The 21,964-nt window shown below is 45.6% G+C and overlaps 1 protein-coding gene across 3 annotated transcripts in view; it reads right to left on the bottom strand.

The window, feature by feature from the left end:
* LOC144824974 (ATP-dependent RNA helicase DDX25-like) overlaps positions 1 to 21,964 on the bottom strand; it is a 2,510,053-nt gene that overhangs the window by 687,933 nt on the left and 1,800,156 nt on the right. For all 3 annotated transcript variants that reach the window (XR_013609216.1, XM_078683906.1, XM_078683905.1), the window contains exon 9: positions 16,145 to 16,382. Coding sequence is in view for 2 of the 3 variants with exons in the window: in XM_078683906.1 (XP_078540032.1) it covers positions 16,145 to 16,382 (238 nt within the window). In the remaining variant the exon portion in view is untranslated. The remainder of the gene's footprint in view (positions 1 to 16,144; positions 16,383 to 21,964) is intronic.

Here is a 21,964-nt window from a genome sequence, read left to right as displayed (position 1 = left end):
GAACACCGAGCCAAAGATCTTAGCCAAACTTCTCGCTAATCGACTAATCAAAGTCATCAATAACCCTGTATATCCGGATCAATCTGGCTTCATACCGCAGCGTAACATGGTGCTAAATCAGCGCAGAGTACACAGAGTGATGGGGAGGGCAACCACAATACAGGAGGAGGCGGTCTTGGTATCTCTGGACGCCTCTAAGGCACTCGACAGACTCGAATGGCAATACCTATTTGCCGTTCTTGAGAAGATGGGCCCCAATTCAGCCGGTGGGTGCTACTCCTCTACTCAAAACCACTAGCCCAGATAGTGGTAAGCAATAAAAAAAATCGGAATTGTTTGAACTAGGTAGAGGTACGGGGCAGGGAGACCCGTTCTCCCCCCTCCTATTCGCCTTGGCCCTAGAGCCTCTGGCATCTTGGATACTGAAGGATCAGATGATCCGTGTTTTTTAAGTGGGCTGAATCCTGGGAGGACCGCATTTCACTATATGTGGATGACATATTGTTGTTCCTAACTTCCCCGTAGGCCTCGCTTACAGCAGTGCTTGATAGCTTCGCCATCTCTGGTAGATACTCGGGGTACACCATAAATTGGCTCAAATCAGTATTGTATGTCCTCAAGGGACCCCTCACAGGTCTTCCCAGGGGCTGCCCGATACAGATCACCACACAGGGTTTCAAATACCTCGGCATCCATATAATCACTAACCCTGCAGACAGATTCGCTCAGACCCTGCTCCCACCCTTGCAGAGCCTGAAGAGAGACTCGGAGCGCTGGATGAAACTCCCGCTCCTAGGTAAAGCCTCCCAGTTCAAGATGATGTCACTACCCCGGTTCTTATACGTCCTACAAAATTCATACGATTTATTTCCTGCCAGCCATTTCAAAGAGATCAAGACCCTACAACGCCTTTTACTATGGAATGGGAAGCCACGCATAGCACTATCCAAACTGAACCTCAGCTGGTATGACGGGGGGATCGCCCTCCCTGATCTCAAAAAATATTATTGGGCAGCTCATCTGACGCCCATTAACCATGACACCTACAGGCAGGCAGGCGACCCGGGCTATGCGTTGGATCGATGGATACTGCCTGGAGGGAACTACAATCGAGCGCTCTATTCGGATTCTGGGAGACGCCAACTGACCGGGCCAACCAAGCAATCGGTGCAGGTCTGGAGGGCAGCCACCAGGAGCATAGGGTGGGAATATAAGATAACCCTGGCTACGCCACTATGGGATTCGGAAAGACTTGGGAACCTATGTTCCACTAAAGGTTTCGACAAATGGGACCTCATAGGCATATCAAAAATTGGTGACCTGTGGGTAAAGTCATTCTCCACCCTACAACAAGAATATGATCTCGCTCCTACAGAGTTCTTCAGATACCTACAAGTCCGCCACGCCTTATACTCCGGTCTCCAAAATGGGGAGACCCCCCTGAAGCCACACCCCTTGAAGACAGACTCTTCGATGGCTATTTACCAGCAAAGGGCATAACGCTCACATATAAAAAGTTAGTGAACCACTCTGGGGACCCCCTCGTGAGATTGCGAGAGAAGTGGGAAGGGGATGGCATAATACTAGATGACGAAGACTGGGTGGCAGCGGTATCTTCGCCACCGGAGGTAGCCATTGCAGCGAAGTTGAGGCTAATACAACCCAAATTTTGCACCGAATCTACATCACGGTACATGGGATCGTACAAATAGGTAGTGCACCTGATGGCAAATGTAGAAGGGGCTGTGGAAACGAAGGTACTTTCCTTCACATACTATGGAAATGCCCACTTGTCCAAAGGTACTGGAAGAAAATACATGAGGTCCTGTGCGAAGTGTTACACCATACACTCCCCCTAGAGACTAAGAGATGTCTCCTGAATGTGTGAGAGCCCACGGACCTAAACAACACACTCATAATCTGGGTTACATTGGGGCTGATAGCGAAACACAACATCGCTCAGAAATGGGGGGCATCGCAGGCACCAACAGTGTGTGCATGGAAGAAAGACATGGATTGGTGCATGTTTCGGGAAATGTATGTCTATTTAGCTAGGGGATGCCCTAAAAAGTGGTCCCGCATTTGGAATGATTGGAATGAATATAGAGGAAATCTTTGCACCCCGCCACTGATACCAGCACAAGATGAATCATTGTAGACATGGCACAAATCACAAGTAATCAACATATTGTGTATTTTTAACTGTATGAGAACCTTGTCAAGATAAGAAATGAGTTTGTATTGTATTATGCATTGTGATCTTGATTCCTTTATTTATTTTTTATTGAACAGTGCAAATCACCATAATAAAATGTCTTGTATTAACACCATACATCACATCTGTCCCGTTTTCTGATTTTCGCCCCTTGTCCATCTCCCCCCACCCCGATGCTCAGACCAGACCTAGATACAACATATCTTTGGTATACACATTACTTTTCAGGTAAATATATAGACGGAAAGCAAAATGTTAACATGGTTATATAATAAATCAAAAACTCACACAGCTTTTATATACAGAACTATTTACATGCCCAGATGTTCTATATTTGTAGCCACTGTAATATAGGATCCCATATTGCCATCCCCTTTTTGCGTTTACTAAAACCTTTTCTTTTGTATATGGCTACTTCCAGACTGCAGGTGGCCAGCAATCTCGATCTCCATTGTTGAAAAGCTGGAGCATTTGCATCGAGCCATGCTGATGTCACACAATCTAAAAACCGTATTGCAACAAATATCAGTCCACACATATTTTGAGGTCGTGGGGGATTAGCTATTCCCAGCATTATCTCCTCAACGGAGATTATTACTGTTGTTTTAAGTAATTCTGACAAATAATCGGAGATATCATTCAGAACTTTCCTAAGTACCAGGCAAGAGGCAAACATATGTATACTATCTGCTTCAGTGGAAGCGCATCTCAGACATGTAGTTCCCCTCCCGGTCCCCCATTTAGCTATTTTATCTGGTGTATAGTACAAGTGAAAAAAATTCTTAAAATATTGAGCCTGTAATTTAGTGGACATTAAACTAGATCGATATAGAGTAAAAGAATAATTAACGACTTCAGTCGGGACTCCAAGTTTGGATTGCCATGTACTCGTATGATTATCTAGATCATCTGGGAGACAGCAGATCAGTTGTTCATATAATGTCCCAATTTTGACATTCTTATTTTTATTAATGCTTTCCATTAATTCAAGCCTTTGAAATCCTTTCCCTCCCCCACCTTTCTTCAAAAGATAATCACGGATTTGCAGGTATTTGAAAAAAAACATGTTGATCAAGATTATATTCCGTTTGTATTTCCACAAAAGATTTTATAGTTGATCTAAAATAGAAGCATCCTAGTTGCGTTATCCCTTTGTGTATCCATTTCTTCATGCACAAATCGTTGAAAATCTCCGGGAGATTACTATTTTTATAAATTGGAGTGTAGTATGATAGTCGTCCTAAGCCAGCTAATTTGCGTATATAGTTCCATGCCTTATAGATGCCTAGTAATGACTTAAATCGAACTTTTTTTTAAATAGTTATTAATGTGGCGCCATAACACACCTCTCGATTCTTTACCTAAAATAAGTTCTTGTGGTGATGGAATCTCATCTTCATAGTTTGCATTCGTATCAAGTAAGGTAGTACAGTATTTCAATATGGCTGCCCAATAATATAATTTAAGGTTAGGTAATGCCAATCCGCCCCTATCTTTAGGTAGTATAATTGCTCTGAATGCTCTTCGGGGCTTCTTATATCCCCACAGAAAACTAGAGAACATGTGGTCTATATCTTTGAACAGCTGTGGTGGAAATTCTAAACAAATTGATCTAAAAAAATAATAAAATCTAGGTAGGTAGAGCATTTAAATCAGGTTAGACCTGCCCCAGATAGAAAAATGTAGATTATTAAAGCGATTCATATCTTTCTTAGTACGATGCATTAAAGGGGTAATATTATCATTGACAAGATTCTTTATTTTGGCGGTTATACTCACACCGAGGTATATTGCTTTTTCTACAACCCGTGGATCTATCATCGCTGTCTTGGTATTAAGGATAATTTGAGTTTTATTTTGATTTAATTTATACCCTGAGATCTGGCCAATCTTATCGGCTTCTTCTTCGATCACACCGATTGCATTCACTGGGTCACTGGTAACTAATGCAATATCATCAGCATACGCTAGCGTCTTTGTATCCTTATTTCTGATACATTTCGGTTGAATCTCTGGATTGTGTTCTAATCTTCGTATGTATATATCAATATACTCTGCAAATAATAGGGGCGAGCATGGACAACCCTGTCTTGTCCCTCGTTAAATTGGAAAAAATTCTGATAATAATCCATTCACCATAACAGCCGCTGAAGGGTCCTGGCATAGATTTTGAACTGCTCTAATAAATGCTGCCCCAATCCCTACTTTTGCCATTGCTGCCCAGAGATAATTCCAGGAGACCCTATCGAAGGCCTTTTCGGCATCTAGCAATATGAGGGCCATAGGGTCTCCTGAAATCTCTGTCCAGTCAAATAATGCAATGATCCTCTGTATATGATCAGTGGTTTCTTCCAGGTATAAACCTGTGCTGTCTAGTTGATACTACTTTATCAATATTAGGGGCTAATCGCATAGCGAGTAGTTTAGAATATATTTTTGACTCACATGTTATCAAGGTGTTTGGACGGTATGATCCCAGCTCAGTAGGGTCCTTATTTTGTTAGGAAACACTATAATTTTAGTCTTAGCCCATGATCTTGATGGTCTGCCCTCTTGGAATATGTGTATGAATAATGCTAGTAATATCTTTTTTACTTGGGTGGCGAATTTGATGTAAAATTCAGTTGGGATCTCATCCAGCCCTGCTGCTTTACCAGCTGCCAAGCTATTTAGTGCAAGAGCAATTTCTTCCCAATTTGGGATAGTATCCATAGCATCAGCTCTGTCACTCTCTAATCTAGTGTAATTATTTTGATCAATATAGTCATTAATATAGTCTTGTGAGATGTTGATATTGTTATACAACGTCTGATAGTATTTTTGAAATGATGTTTTGATTGCCTCTGAGTCAGTTGTTAACCCTACCTCTGGATCCCGAATAGATCTTATAATGTTGGCGATGTTTTCCTCACGAGTCCGAACCGCCAGCTGATGTCCGACTTGTTCATTTAGTTCATAGATCTTTTCCTTATATAAAGTTGCTTTATCAATTGCCTATTAAGATATTTATAATATGATTCTTAGCAATAGTTATATTACTCAGATCTTCTTCCAGTGCTCTACCTTCTGTAATAGATTTAATTAAGCTTTCTTCTGCCTTGATTAAATTGTTTTGAAGGGTCATCTCCTCCTTTGCTTTTTTATTAGCATTTAAAGAAAAACACAGAGTCTCACCTCTTATACCTGTTTTTAGTGCATCCCAAACTGTCTCAATAGATGCGCTCCCTAAGTTCACAATACTGCTTATTACTTAATAGTGCCCTTTCGAATGTCCAAGATTTCATAATTCCTGTGGAAGATTCGATTTCTAGGGTTAGCAGGAGAGGGTTATGGTCAGAGAGTACCCGGGGTAATTTGTCAATACTACACTTGCCTTTTAGCGTGTTGGATACCAAAAAATAATCTAATCTTGTGTGACAGATATGTGGATGTGAGTAGTGTGTATAACCGCGATCATTTGGGTGTATTGCTTGCCATATATCAATGAGACCATGAGTTTGACATAGGTTTTTAAGGGTCTGAAAAACTTTTGGCTTCTGGCCTTTATATTTAAATCCAGACCCCTCTGACCATGCACTAGGTAGATTTATATTAAAATCCCCACAGATTATAGCTGGTAGTGGCCAGTGAACGAGTTCATTAGATATGTGATCTAAAACTTCAGGATCATCAGCTATGTTACTGTATATTGTGCACAAAGTTAGCTTTGTTCCCAAGTTCATTTGCCCCTCTGTTATTGCCCATCGACCAAATGTATCTGACAAGGATCGACTAAATTGCATCCCGCTTTGTTTCTCCAGAATTGCCACTCCCTTTGTTTTGACCCTTTGAGATGTTGCAGTAACCATCTTAAAACACAATCTATTCAGAAGATATGTCTGACCGCCCTCGATATGAGTTTCTTGTATCCATATAATATTGGGACTAATTGTTTGGAACCCACTAGCTACTCTCTGCCTTTTTTTCCTCATCATTGAGACCACATATGTTAATTGACAAGATTTTCAGCTTAGTACCCATAGATATTTGTACACAACCTTACATTTAACACTCCCCGGTTGCTTAGTACTGCCTTCAAAACTGTCTATCCCTTTCTGGAATTGTGAATGTGTATATTGGACAGTTAACCCTGGTCTGAGCTTCCTACCCCTCTCCCCAGTCCCAATCCCACCCTGATCATCCCACCACCCATTGAGCCTACCTCGTTCAGGGAGAACCAGGGTGAGGGCATTCGGGTAGTCAGTGAACCACGTGCGGCTCCGCGACCTGACCCTGTATCCGCTACGAAAAGGAAAAAAAGAAAGGAGAAAAAAAGGGTCCATCATTGATAGCCATTGTCTTAGATTTTCAAATATGGTTTAGATTAATGTAGTATTAATGCTTTTAATGTTTATTCTTTGTTATCTGTCCTTATCACTGAAAACTTAGAGAGATATTATAATTCCTTCCTAATTACTCTTCTTATTTTTTAGTTTTGTCTCTCCCGGAGTCTGAGATTTCCCTTAAATATGCTTGTGCTTGAATTTCACTTGTAAACTTCGGGTTGCACCATTAAAGATTATCTTTAAACGTACCGGGTTCTGTAGATATACAGTCGCACTGATTTGTTCAAAGGGAGTGAAAAGTTGTCGCAACATCCACCTTCGTTCCACGGTAGCATGAGCATAGTCAGGTCGACTGAAAAACATGAAGCCTTTGTATTCCCTCTTACTTGTGGGTCGTGCGAGATCAAACATTGCTTGGAGTAAAAGAAGTTCCCGAAATATACAAGCATTGCTCTGGGATATTGTGCCGATGTTTGAGAGCGTTTGGGGAGAGTTAAGGGAAAGCGGTGAACACGCTGCACTTCTCTGTCCCATTCCCAAGCTTGAAGTTCTGGAAATGTTTCTTTAAGAAGGGATATCATGTAGCTCCTTGGGTCACTTCCCTCCACCCCTTCGGGAATTCCAAGGAAGCGTAAATTGTTACGCCTGGCTCTGTTTTCTTGGTCTTCAATCTTCAGCATCAAGTCTTTTACTATCCCCTCCTGTTCCTTTCCTTAAGCCTGAAGAGTGGAGACGTCTTTCTCTGGATTCTCTGTACGTATTTCTATTGAAGCCATTCTGTCCGAAATCTGCGTACACGTGTGTCCCACTTTCTTATTTGCCCCTATAAGTTTTTGAATAGCCAGGTGATTCTTCTTGTTGTCTGATTCAACATCTCCTTGGAAGCTTTTAATCGAGTTTAAGACATCCGCCAAAGAAGGTTTTGCTTTATTTCCGGTACTACCGGCGCAATCAGATTGTTTATGTTCACCCATATTAGAATTACTCGATGAGCATAGCGTGCGGTTAGATGGAGTCGTGAGTTGAAAAGATGATCGATCTATGATCAATCTGATCGGTGTTGCCCCCCTGGTCTGTAGTATCTTCATACAATAATCTACTTTGTCTTTTCTGTCTTCTCTTTTTTTCTTGTTTCTTTTTTGCGATGTTATCTTTCAGAGAATCATTCAGACCTGGAGAATCTGAGCTGGGCCGATGTAGTCTTTTTCCCTCGCTAGAGGTTAAACGCCTGTTTCGTATATTTCAGACTCAGACTCATCCGTATTGAGTGGAGATTGAGGTCTCTCGTTGTGCAGGATGGGTTTTGATAATGTAGTTGAATTCATTGGACTCCTATTTTTCCCTGAGCCTTCTTGTGACTTATTGTTTTTCGCTGTTGTCATTGATGTCATTGATGTCTCCCTAGCTGGGAAGTTCGTGGTGTTTGAGGTAGGTTCCAATGCATGCCCTCCTGGTTCTCTATACTGTAAATTGTTGGTAAAAATGTCAGACCCTATGGTGGGGCCTGGGCCAAGGCCTAGGCCTAATTCCGGCTCTGAGCTTGTGCATATGTCCGTTCTGGTCCCTGTGGCAATATTCTCAGAAAGAGATGAAATTGGTGGCCCAGATACAGTTTCTATCACCACAACTTCAGTTGCCGATGGATTTTCCTGGACCATCTGTCTGCCCGTTTTGTCTGAGACTGGGATACTCAATCCTTGTGCACCGGGTATTCTAGTTGTATTGCATAATTTTTTTTGATATTTCATATTTGGCTTTTCCCCCAGCTCCCCTTCTCCTTCCTGGTCACTTCTCTCTTTGATTGCTGGGCTAAAAATATTAGATATCCGTGGCTGAGAGTCATTTGTCTGCTCATTAGTTTTTGCAGTAGATTTTAGTTTTTTTATTGTCTGTAGTCTTTTTACTTTTTTTGCTATCAGTTCCGTTTTATCTTTGGATTGCCTATCCGTGTCCTTATCTTCTTTGTTTTTAACCCCCGTGTCTCTGTAGACTTTCATCTGGGTTTATCATTACCATTAATTGGAGTGGTGTGGCTCACTGGTTAGAGGCGGCAGACCCGGAAGCAGAGACCGGCCCGGGACCAGGGTTCAATTCCCGACGCGGCAGGGTCGTGGACCAGGGTCAGCGGACTCGATAATTCTCGCCTCGGTGCCTACTCTAACCAGGGATCACACTCGGCTACTCTGGGCATTAGCTTGCCTCATCTCTACAACGGCCCCCCACATTCGCCGGGGATGCCTGGTTTCACCTTGGAGATACCCAGTAGGGACCATCTCACAGGGATAGCCAGGACGGGTTCCCCAGCGGTCTACAGCGCCACGACGCCTCAGGGCAGCAGTGCGCTTTACAAGACACATACATACATTTACATTAATGCCTCAGTCTGACTAAGGATTAACTCATTACTCCCCCCCCCCTCGCCCTGCCATTCTTACTTGTTTTTTCTCTTGAAACGGCAGTGTGAGGGAAGATCAGGTCACAGTGTATCCTTCTGTTTTCAAATCGCCTCGTCTGGGATATTCTGATGCTCCTGTCCTTGCACACGATTCTGAGCACAATCCTGAATGAAGCCGAACAGTACGCCGGCAAACTCCCGCGATTCTTTGGCGTTGCTACTAGTGACAGGACAGCGCGGCTCCGCTGGATCTGCTGGACCGGCACTGTGAGACGTGAGGCCGTGGATCTCTCCTGAAGCAGCGGTAGCGGTAGGCGAGAACTCACTCGGAACTCGCCAAACCACACAGCCTTCGGAGATGGAGCAGACAGCAGGAAGCATCAAGTCCGTGAAAAGAGTCACAAAGGATCACAATCGTAAGTCCAGGTCTGAGTTCTGAGCCCGAATACATCGGTCGAGGCGAGAAAAAGAGTGATAGCCAACACTGCAGAGTAGGAAGTTCGGCAGGGGGTCAGCTGCACTGCAGGGCACACAACTGTTCAATAGTTCAATAATTGTTCTGTTTTTTCCAAATTCGTAAGACCAGATTTCTAGATACCCATATCCATATCCAGAGACTTGCGGATCAGGTCTGCGGAAGAGCGGCGTTAGCTATTGCTTACTCCGACGCCATCTTGATCTTGATTCCTACTGTTACTAAAAGAATTATTTAAAAAAAATGCCTTTGTTATTTCAGGAAAAAAGTGTCTGTGCTTAGTCCAAACTAGTTTGGTACTCTCTTGCCAAGCTTCCCAGCAGGAGGGGGAGACAGCATTGTCTTCAGCAGATCAGGCCCACTCAGGTGCAAGGAAATCCCTTCCCACTGCTCTTTTGTATCGCGCAAACTCAACCCGAAGGTATTGGAGTGCTTCACATAAGCACTGGTTACTTTATACAAGAACACATTTAGGCACGGGGAGATGTGGTTTGCCCAGAATCACAGGATGTGGACGCGACCAGAGGCTCGAAATTGGTTTCCAGCACCAAAGTTGGCAATCTAGCCGGCGGACCACATCCTCTCCCTTTTTTAGGTTCTAACAGTAGCCCAGGTATATTGAGCCTAGCCTTGACTCATCCAGGAAAGGCAGGACACACCTTGACCCCCCCCAGTGGCGGTCTGCAGTGAATTCACATCCCCAGACCCTGTCACTCCAAAGCCAGACAGTCAATCCACACACCCAGCAGAAGTACACAGGATGGCTAAGTAAGAAAAATACTACTTTCTAAAAGTTGTATTTTCAAACCCAGAACATAAAAAAATCATCTTTACTAAAAGATGCATTTTTACATTCTAAATCCAGGCATACTAAACTCCATTTCTCCATCTTGTCCCAATGGGAAGTTATGCTTATAAGTTGGCATAAGTAAAACTACCATACGTTCCTAAGGGACAGATAGCCTTGCGGTGGTGAAAAATTAAATACACTATAATTCACCACCAGGACATGTCACGCACACCAGTAATTGTCCTACCTTTAACATACACAGCACCCTGCCCACAGGTACCTTGGACCTACCTAAGGTTCTGACATATGACAGAAAGGGAAGATTAGGGCCTGGCAAAAGGGTGTACTTTGCCAAGTCGACATGGCAGTTACAAACTGTGTGCAGACACTGCAGTGGCTCGTCTGAGACCCCTTTCCAGGGCTGCTTGGGTAGGTGGCACAATCCGTGCTGCAGGCCCACCAGCAGCCTTTGATTTACATGCCCTGTCACTCTCAGCCAAAGGCTCCCTAAACTGGTTGGAACTCGAACACCAAATGTACCCCTGCAGTCTCAGTGGTGCTGGCAAGTGCGCCCACCCTGTCCCAATACACTAAGTCCTATCTGACAGGATACCTTTTATCCTGCCTTCCTCTGTTTGAGCTTGGCTCAGCAGCACGAGGGCAGAAACGTGTCTCTGGCGGGCAGCAGCCCTACCTTGCTGTCTGGTTCTGGAAGACTGGTACCAGGAGCACTGAGGGCCTCCCGGAGGAGCTTTAAGGTGCATGGAATCATACCTCCCACATGTATAAGGTGTAGCTTCCTACACCGTATATGGCATGGGGGTATGATTCCAACATGTTTGATACCAAACAGGACAGGGTTCGTTAAAGCCAGTTTATAGATGGTCATCGCGTAATGACGCATGACGACTCTATATGTTGAAATGGCTGATGCACTTACAACCCAGGAGAATGGACTCTGAAGGTTGTAGGGGTGCCCTGCTCATGCAGGGGCAATCACACACACGTAGGACCCATTATCCTGCCTTCAAGATTGGAAGGCCTGTCTTAGGGGTCACTTAAAGGTTTTAAGTGCAGTGACCTCTGATATAGGGAAACCTATATCTGTCGTAAGTGGTGCTAGCACCAGCTTACACAGCCTGCAATGGCAGGCCCTTAGTCACAATTTGAGTGGTCTCTTATAGGTGGCATATTACATGCTGCAGCCCAGGGAAGACACCTGGTGTCCCTATGCCCAGGGTACCTTAGTACCATATACTAGGGACTTAAAAGGGTACACCAGTAGACAATTTAGAGTGTACCTAAGTACTCACCAATTCCAATTTAGGGAAGAAGCACAGAGACTGGGGCCCTGATTAGCAGGATCCCAGTCAGACTAGTCAGAAAACATAATGGCATCAGCAAAAAGGGGGGTGACCATGAAAGCAGATCCCACTTTCCTACAAACATTTTCAACATTTTCATACCTCTGCCACCTTCCCAGAGGAATGTAAATACGATGAAGTAAAACCACTCCTCAAACAACCTTCCACAGACCCAGAAGAGCTCAAGAACTACCAGCATAGCTCCTTATTCCCCTTCCTTGAGAAAGTTCTAGAAAATGCTATCACCCATCAAATCACCACCCACCTAGAGAACCACACCCTCCTGGACTCATCACAACCCGGGTTCAGTCCATATCACGTCACAGAAATTGCCCTAATCGCAGCTACATATGACTTCAAGTCCCTCCTAGACCAGGGAAAAACCACTGACCTGATCCTCCTTGACCTCTTGGCTGCTTTTGACACCGTCTCCCACTACACCCTCCTAAAAAGACTCTACCAGATGGGGATCTCAGATATTCTCAAATGGATCACATCCTTCCTCACTGGAAGCACACCAAGCGTCCACCTCCCTCCCTACACCTCAGGCACAAAGGGCCTCATCGGTTGCGTCCCCCAATGGTCCTCAATATGCCGCACCGCGTTCAATACCTATATGACCCCTCCAGCCACCCTTGTCAGAACCTTTGGCATGAACATAATACTGTACCCTTCTCACAAATGTGGATTGCACCACCAATTCCAAAAGTAATTTCGTCCATCCACCGTTTGTATCACAAAACTGTCTTTATTCTTCTTTTTCAACAAAAAACAGCCAAGCAGCCAATGAGTTTTGTCCAACTTCCGTGGACTTCATCAGGGTTGGATAATCAGAGAGTCACTTATCACCACGTTGTGTATGGTGTAATCCCATGCCAAGGGTCCTCATGGAGTCAAATCTTAACGTTGGATGGTATAGTACCCCCTATTTCATCTTTTTCGTCTGTGTCACATCCCCCAATCCACGGAAGTTGGACGAAACGCATTGGCTGCTAGGCTGTTTTTTGTTGAAAAAGAAGAATAAAGAAAGTTTTGTGATACAAACAGTGGATGGACAAAATTACTTTTTGGAATTGGTGGTGATATCCACATTTGTGATAAAGTTAACATTGGTCTTGGTGACAGCTCCCTTGAAACTGCGGGAGCAGTGGAGGTGCACACTGTTTGAGCTAAATACTCATACTACTGGACACTTTGTTGGGGATTGTAGCTTTGGGGGATGTGTGCCACATGCACACTGAGGTGTATATGTTCGGGTTGCTGTTTCACCTTTGGATTGTATAATACGGTACCCTGACAACACTCCACCCATGCATTGCCGGTGTCACCAGCTGGATGCAAAATAACTGTGAAACTCAACACCAACAAAACGGAGGTACTCCTCGCCGTTGGACAACTCCTCATGGCCTGCAAACTGGGACATGCACCGACACACACTGAACACGCCAGGAACCTAGGTATCTTACTCAACAGAAAACTCACCTTGAAAAAACAGATATAAACAGTATCCTCAGTTTGCTTCCTCATGCCAGTCATGCCCCGGAAAATATTCAAGTGGCTCCCCACCAGCACTAGATACATCGTCACCCGAGGGCTCATCACCTGCCACAACTACAACAACACAGTCTACGTGGGCATCATCTCACTGCTTCTAAAGAGACTCCAGAACATTCAGAACTCATCAGCCACGCTCATCCTCGACCGTCTGAGTTGAGCCCACCTCAGAAATTTTCACTGGCTCCCTGTTCACAAAAGGTGCCAGTTCAAACTACTAACCCAAGCCCACAGGGCCCTGCACAATCAAGGACCAGCCTACATCAATCCCACAGACGACTGTGCTCCACCACCCTCGCCCAAACACCCATTTCCACTGAAGCAGGGCAGGCGGCACTCCTTCTCCTTCAAGGCCGCAAAGACCTGAATCAGCCTTCCACTCCACCCTCGGACCTCCCCACACTACAAGATTTCAGGAAAGGTCTGAAAACCTGGCTGTTCAACTAACACCACCCAGCAGGCACAACCTCCAGCGCGGGATACCCTCAGAGGTGACAATAAGTACTTTACAAATCTTATCTGATTGATTTACAAATTCTACCCTCCCCATACACTATTTCACCTGCATTAAGTATCCCCCTGTAAGAAAGATGATTATTAGTTGGGGTGAATGGTAGTCGGCCCCAAGTAATATTTCATTATTCTTGTTAGGTCCAAGAAAGGTTTAAGTAATTTGAACCTAAGCTCAAACCATAGTAGCTATGGAACAGAGCAGACAGGCTTAACTTAAGGAAATATTTAATGCATTTAGATGTACCAAAACAGTTAAAAAGTTTTAAAAAAACACAAGAAACACAATGAAAATAGTGACACCAAAACAACAAAAATCCAACAAGAGGCACTGGAGGTATAAATTATGAAAGTTTGAAATAAAAATCGTGCAACAAAGCGTTAAGTGCAAACTGTGGTCATCTGGTAGCATTTGACAGGGTCAAGGGTATGTTTCTAGGCAGCCTGCAATGGTGAGCAGGTCGGATACAAGGACCAGGTCTGTCTGGGCGGAAAAGATACCTTCCGTTTTCAACAACACAGCCTTCAATGAAAGTAAAAGACACACCAATGTTAGACAGAATGCAGAAAAATCAAACATTCACCCCAGGTCAATAGATCTGGGTTAACCCCATTGTTCATTTGCTCACTATGCCACCCCAGTGCTCACTTTGCCACTGGATTCAAGCTAGCCTGGGTGATGAGGGGTGTTCCCCCAAAACCGGTCCCAGGATGCTTATCTCCAGTCCAGGGAAGACATGGCTTGGCAGTTGGGGCTGGACTGTTCACCTGAGGCACAGGGTCAAGACTGATTTGCATATAGCTGTGTCTGAACTGGGATGGTGAAGTGAGCTAAAGAACGAAGGTGGATTCAACCCAGAGCTGTGAGTGGGGGTGAGTGTCTGAAAGGTTTCAACGCTCCGGCCATCATCTTCTTGTGTTTGCTTCAATGAAAGTAGACCGAGAAGAAGGGCCATCAACGTTGAGTTGGAGCCTCGTTGAAACTTGGTTTAAGTGGGAAAAGCTCCTGCGGGAGAAGTTCAGTTTTGTTGCCCTGCAAATCTCCAATGTAGATGGGGTTTTCCTGAAACTGTGCCACTGATGAAGCTGCGGTTGGGAATCAAAGAGGGCTCAGTGTCAATAGATTCCTTTCTTGAGAGAAGCACTTGGTGGAAGCTATGGTGAGTCAGGCCCAGCGATGATGTATCCTCCTTGGATCGGCTGGGCAGGTTTGTCCTGGTCTCCCTATAGTTCTCCCTCAAAAAACTTTGTAGAGTTAAGCAATTGGAGGACACTCTGAGACCAGCCAAGAGTTCAGACCAGTGGACTAGCACTTGGAAGTCAAGACTCATTCCAAAAGAATCCTCCAGCAGGATCAAGGGTAGGTCTTGTTGAAATTGGTCAGCTGGGCTCTTCCTGGAAAGTGAGCTTCTTGCAGGTTTTGTGTCCCTGTAGCTCAAACACCAGGCTAACTGACCCTTGAATCCACTTCTTTGTCCTTGGTACAAGTGGGAGCAGGTCCAGCCTCTCAGGTCTCCTCACATGTCACAATAGCAGGTGCTGTCCTCCTTCTGTCTTCTAAAGGCCCAGTAGTATTCTGAGGAAGGTGCCCAGGGGTGCCACATTTATGTCTGGCAGTAGCCTGTGGATGGGGGTGACTACTTGCCCCTTCCTAACCAATAGGGACTAGGTTCCCAGGTGTAACCCTGCCCACAATTGCAGCAGTTCTTACCCTGTGGAGATCTCCCAGTTCCACCCTAAAAGTGTGGCCAGGGAAATAAGCAACCCTCCAGTGTGTGGTAACTCGTAACTGGTTCTGTGGGCAGATCCTCTAGTACTAGGATTGGATTGGTGCCTGGCTAACTAGAGGGATAAAGGATAGGGCAGGCCCAGGTATTAGCTACATCTGTCTGTGACAGGGTAGGCTTATTTGAAGTTAATTAAGTTCCCAGCACAGCCCAGATGGCAATTCTGTTACAGGAACAGAACACCTCCTTACACCCAAGGCAACTGTCTCAGCTCTGGAAGCAAGTTTACACCTCATCAAGAAGATTTATTTAAAAAAATGTATTCTGCAATGGCTTGCCAAATCTTGTAATTATTTGCTCACTAACCAATAGCATATGTTAAATAACTTGCTACTTTGCTTACTGCTTACTTCAGCTGCACCTTTTGTATAAAAGGATTATGGGAATTTTTCTGAGATACAACACTTGTCCCTGTGTTAGGACACTCCCTTAGTTAAAGCCACTACACTTATTGCAATGTACCTTACTTTCTATGCTGCTTAGACCATACCCAATTCTTCTTAGTCCACACCCAGAACTGCTAGTTGCTTGTGACATTTTATGTCTGCTCTTTTTCATCGTGTTTAAAGCATTACATATACTTCAAATAGTTGAAAGCAGAAAAGACAGGCAAGAGTAAAAACTGTAATTACAGTCTTTGATCCTTAGGTCCCAAAAAGGAGGGGCATGTGAAGAAACTAGATCAAAAACTACTGGAGTGATAGAGAAATTAGAGGGTTTAAACTGTACCTGACAGAAGATTATTGCCTGAGCAATTGTGATGCTCCCGTATATATTGCTCAGTGCTTTATATTTTTGCTCTTTAAATTCACAGGGGTCATAGAATTGTCTTATGTTCCTCAGTGTGAGCTCTTCTTTGTGTAGTTTAATGATGTTGGGATCTGGGATGATTCTTTCAGCAAACTGCCATACAGAGTCCTCAAATGTTGCAGAGAATAGCAGCATCTGACAGTCATTCCGTAGAGCTCTGTAAATGACAAAAGTAAGACTTTTGCTTCATTATTGACTCGATGATGTATTCTAGAATGTTCTGAACAAATAACTGGAATATATTACTAGGATTAAGCTGCAAGCTTAATCTAAAATATTTCATTTACAGTTCAAACCAGAGGTTGGTCAACCCTTTGTAAGACGCAACCTGAATCCTTCTAGCTGAAATGACTGGATGCTCTACAAGTACATTCACATCATTTACCCTTTCACAATCAGGGCTCGAAAATTCCACTCGACCGCTCACATAGTCAAGCTAAATTTAACAAGGTGAGCTGTTTTTAGGTCTTACTCGCCCTTTCTGGCGAGTAGGAAAACAAACAACTTTTGTCCTCTGTTTGTGAAAACGGAACAAATGTGACAAGATAACAAGATTTAAAGGCATTTTTATTGCTCACAAAGTTAATGAGCAATAAAGATACCTTTAAATCTTGTTATCTTGTCACATTTGCTCCGCTTTCAGAGACGGAGGTCAAGTAGGTTGCAGTTAGGTCGAGGACATTTTTTAAGGTACTAGTCCTGCAGGACTAGTACCATTTTTTGGATTTTTTGAGCCCTGACAATAGATATTTAGAAAATATACTCATATTTTGCAACTTTTAAAAGATTTTCAAATAAACATTCCAAATGCCAGGACCTGCCCTCTGAAAACTTATTTTCGATAGGAACACGTTCTACCAAGTATACTGACATGTTCAAGGGGTCAGTTAGAAAATAAGGATATTTACAAAAGCACCAACTTCTGAGCAAGGAGAAAGGAGTGAGCATGAGCACACTAGGGTGTACAGTACTTTAAGTGATATGAATGTTATGATCCCATAAGATATCATGATTTAAAAAGAGTTGGTCCAAGCATATCAGGGGTTGCTTGGATCTGAATTTACCTTGAAAAAATTAAACGAAAAGAGGCGTTTGGCAAAATAGGAACAAGTTGGTTTAATTAAACACAGCAGTCGGGAGAGAAGCAACAGAGTCGTGTCTGAAGACTGTCTCGATGCACAGAGGTTTTGGTCGGCATTATCTGTTCTGCCCCTGGGGGGTCAAATCCCACTAGATGCCAGGGCTATTTGTGAGATAACTGCGAAGAGCGACGCTTGGGCAATGGTGGCTTCCTTTGAAGGATCATTTTTAGGTCTTTCTTAGACAGTGCAAGGTCTGTCTCTTCAAGATATTTTGTTTACTTGTGGTGGGCTTGGAGACCTCCCATTAAATACAATTGGTGGGCTTTGAAGCCACTCTCGATTCCTTGCTTCTTGCTTGTTAGCTCTGTGGTCGACACTTCTCTCTTCCTGCATTTGACCCTCCCCTAGAGCTTGGCCCAAGTACCTATGTCCTTTCACTGCTTGCACTTTTGAGACCTGTTTTTTTCTCTTTGTTGAGCCACTCGACAGAGTGCATCTGGTCCATCCCCTTGTCTGTGCTTGCTTGTTTACTCACCCTCCCATTGCCGTGCCCCCACCCTTGCTTATTTATCTTGCACCACTATTTGCAACTGCCTCTCGGCCACATACTTGCTGTGTTTTGCCTTAGATTACGTTTCTTAGGTGTGACTATGAGGGGACCTTGCACGTGAGCGTTTGTTTATTCTTAGCTCAAGCACAAATTTCACATTATTGAGATTGCTTGCCTGTTATACATACACTCTGTGCATCCCATTTCCTTTGAGATAAGAATATGTGCCTCTAATGCTCTTATCACTTGCAGTATTAGGGGGAAATATCTCATTAATCTTTTTTACAGGACCTTTACAAGTTGCCCACCTTCAAAGGCCACTAATCTGCAAATAATGAGACCCCACATAGCAGTGTGTTCTGTTATGTGCAGAGCTGTGGTATTTAAAGCTTGGGGAACCCCAATCAAGTCCCAGCAGCACCACGACTTCTTGTGATTGTGGTAAAAATTAGCTAATCCAGCCCCCCCTCCTTTTACGTATTACGAGGACGTATTTATGTACCTTCATTCTACCTCGGACAATGCTGCCTTTCATTTAAGTTAGACAGCCATAAACAGCATTTGTGACTGCATGTCAACGACAACCTATGTTTTATTCCACTTAAACAATGCTGCCTTTCAATACTTTTATTAGACAGATTTAAGCAATAGTTGTGGCTGCAAGATAAACAGGATGTGTGCAAATATTACCCTGCATTTATTTTAGCTTTTGGGTGTCCAAAACGCGACCAAGAGGGTAACATTTACATTCACCTTTAAATTTACCTTAATTCTATGTCAGGACCGGAGGCTTCAGATTATGTTTTTCTTCCTTCGCTATTTATTACAGATACAAAACACAGCAGCCTTAGAAAAGCTTCAATCAATGCTCATATGCAGAAAAAACTCAGAAGTAATCAACTTTCAAACTTTGTAAGTCCAGGATGAACTACAACTCCCATGAGTCCTGTCCTAACTTTCACAATGTTAGTCCTTCCATTATGTCCATCAAGGTAGATAGCCAGTCCTTCCTCAATCTTCCTCCTCTTTCTTCGCTGCTCACGCAGCAGTCAGGTAAGTGTTTTTATGGTTATCGTTTTCTTATGGGTTATTGGGATATTATTGCCGTCTATGAGCGTGACGGGAGTATATTGGGCTCTGTTGTGCTTAATTGTATGATTTCTTTCCTTACAGAGCTCTCAGTCGCGGGAGCGTTTTTCGCTCCTTTCGCGGCTCTTGTCCGGACTGCGGTGCGGTAATTAGAACACCCACCAGGGGGCGCTCGAACGTCTCGCTGGCTCCTCGGCGCGCTCTCCTTCACTCTGGGGAGCCGCGCTGAGGAGACAGCCTGCAACGGAGCTTTGCCCTCTCCACCCTTGCTACGCCGGGTGCTCCAGGTCCGTATTTGGCCTCAATTACCATTTCTACGCCCTTCGGGGTCTGTATTTGGCGGCGGAGACAGCGGTGAACGCCAATAGGCGAGATTCCACCTCTTTGCTTGTGTGGTTAAACGCACATTGGGGGTGGACAGGCCCGGTCCCAGTGTGGAGGGTCAGCGCGTTGGGGGTTAGTGCAGCCCTACCTGCCAGTTTGTTTGGCCCAAAACGTTATTGCAGCCTGATCGCCTGCCCATATCTCTAATTCCTGACACCCTCTGTGGGGGTAAGACTTAAGGCACAGTGTTTGGGGGAAGCTCAGTTCCTAACCTAACAGCCATGGAGCAAGATGATTACTTTGAGGAGGAGCCCCACTCCTACTTACAAGATGAGGAGTTTTATCAGGCCGTTGACAGCTCTATCTATCGCTGCGTGACTCAAGTGGTGGCTCCCATGGAGGACCGCCTTTCAGCGCGCATTGTTGAAAAGTGTGCAAAGCTTGCGCAGGCCCATATGGGAGCTCCTGCTGGTCTCCCGGGCCCCTCAGGTGAGGGTCCTCCCGCCCCGAAGAAGTCCTGCAGGGAGGGGGCATCGGAAGGGGGGCAAGGGGTGGCGCCTTGGAGCGTCTCAGAGACACTTTTTTAGCCAAGGCGACTACTGTCCCCTCTGCGCCACTTTCGGGCCCTGAGCCCTCGGTGATTTCGGAGACTGCTCCTCCGTCTCGGGGGGTGGATTCCCCCGACACGGATGACGATGGGGAGTCGGTCCGGTCTTGGCGCCCCTCGAGCTCGGCCGCAGAGTTACCCCGTGACTGTTCAGGTATGTTGGACCCGGATGAGATTATGCATCCGCGGTCTGCCGCCTGGATCCGGGGGGGGGCACGGTGGCGAAGTTCGTGGCGGGTCGCCTGCGTAAGCCTTTGGAAAAGGAGGCCAGGGGATTCCTGCGAGGGGAGTGTCTGAGGCCCACGCTGAGGGTAAGGTGGCCCTGGCGCCCGAATTAGACGCAAAAATGGCCACCTTCCTGGTGAAATTTATGAAGGACCCGCGCAAGGGCATTGACCGTTATTGGCGGTCATGCCAAGATAAATTGTTGGACGCGGTTGGGCCCGCCACGAAGATCCTCGACATGGCAGAAGAGGCGAAGGCCAACGGCACGGTTATTTCCCCTGAGGTTTTGTCGAACTGGGCGCAGCGGGTAATAATTTGCCTAGGGAATGCGAACTGCGCCCTGTCGACCGAGCGGAGGAGATCACTGCTTATTAAGCTGGATCCGAAATTAGGAGACTTGGCTTCTTCGGAAGAGGGGGCGGTAGCCCAGGGGGGCCTTTTTGGAGAGCCCTTCATTAAGGAGCTAGGCAAATTTGTGTCCACCTTCACTTCGCTGGATAAGGCGCAGTCCAGCATTAAACGTGTGTTCCAACAGCGTTTTTCCCAAGGGGCGGGTCGTGGCAGGGGCCGCTCGACCAGCCGAGAAGGGCAGAATGCCAATAATAGAGGGCAAGGCTCCGGCAGAGGCCAATACCAGACCTCAGCACCCTTAAACAACTTTTACCCCACGAGAGGGCAGCGCTTCGGCAGTCGAGGTTACCGCAAGAATCCTGGACCCAACAATCCCAACGGTGAGTGTCCTTTCTTCGGACCAGGTTCTCATGGGAGGCCTGCTAGCGGCCTTTTACGAGGAGTGGGCGTCGCTTACTGCAGACGCTTGGGTTTTGCAAACCGTGCGTGGGTTTCACATAGAGTTCTACGACCGGGCAGTTCAGAAGGTTATCCCACGGCCGATAGTTTTTTCCGAGTCCGACGCGCGCTTGATAGACGGAGAGGTCTCGGAGTTACTCCGAAAAGGAGCCATCCGTCTCTCAACGCCCCATCCCGCTGGGTTCCTCAGCAATGTCTTCCTGGTGGACAAGACGGATGGAGGCAAGCGTCCGGTGATCAACCTCAAGGAGTTCAACAGTTGGTTGGTCTACCGGCATTTCAAAATGGAGGGGATCCACCTCCTTCGGGATGTGCTCCTTCCATGGGATTGGATGGTGAGGTTGGACCTGAAAGACGCTTAGTTGGTGGTCCCCATCCATCCTCCGCATCGGCGTTTCTTTCAGTTTTGCTGGAAGGACAGGGTTTCGAGTTCACCGCCCTTCCATGCAGTCTTTCCTCTGCCCTTTGGTGCTTCACGAAGGTGTTGCACCCGGTGGTGGAGTACCTGCGGGGGTAGGGTATTCGGATGATCGTCTACTTGGACGAAATCCTTCTGATGGCACAGTGTCCAGTTGTCTTGACCGGTCAGCTCCAGCAGGCAGTTCTGCTTCTCCAAAGGCTGGGTTTTGTCGTCAACGGATCCAAGTCGGTCCTGGTTCCGTGTCAGAAACCTACGTTTCTGGGTTTTGTCATAGACTCCGTCGAAGCCTCACTCAGTCTACCCTCGAGTTACGACAGACGGTTTCAAGAGACCGGACCTCTTTACGACAGGTGGCCAGGGTGGTAGGACTTCTGTCGTACTCCATTCAAGCGATTTTCCCGGGGCCGTTGCACTACAGAGCGCTCCAGCGCCTCAAGGCCCAACATCTCCGGAGGGGTATGTACTACGACCAAATGGTGCCCCTCTCAGCAGAAGTGAAGGAGGAAATGTCGTGGTGGCTATCACGCATGGAATGGTCGGGCAGTCTTCGGGTCGATCCCGGACCTTGTGATAGAGTCCGACGCCAGTAGGTCGGGTTGGGGTGCCCGCTGAGGGGAGTTCTCCACCGGCG

This window comes from Lissotriton helveticus, chromosome 3_1, assembly GCF_964261635.1.
Source record: "Lissotriton helveticus chromosome 3_1, aLisHel1.1, whole genome shotgun sequence".
NCBI lineage: Eukaryota > Metazoa > Chordata > Amphibia > Caudata > Salamandridae > Lissotriton > Lissotriton helveticus.
This window is presented reverse-complemented; position numbering and strand designations above follow the sequence as displayed.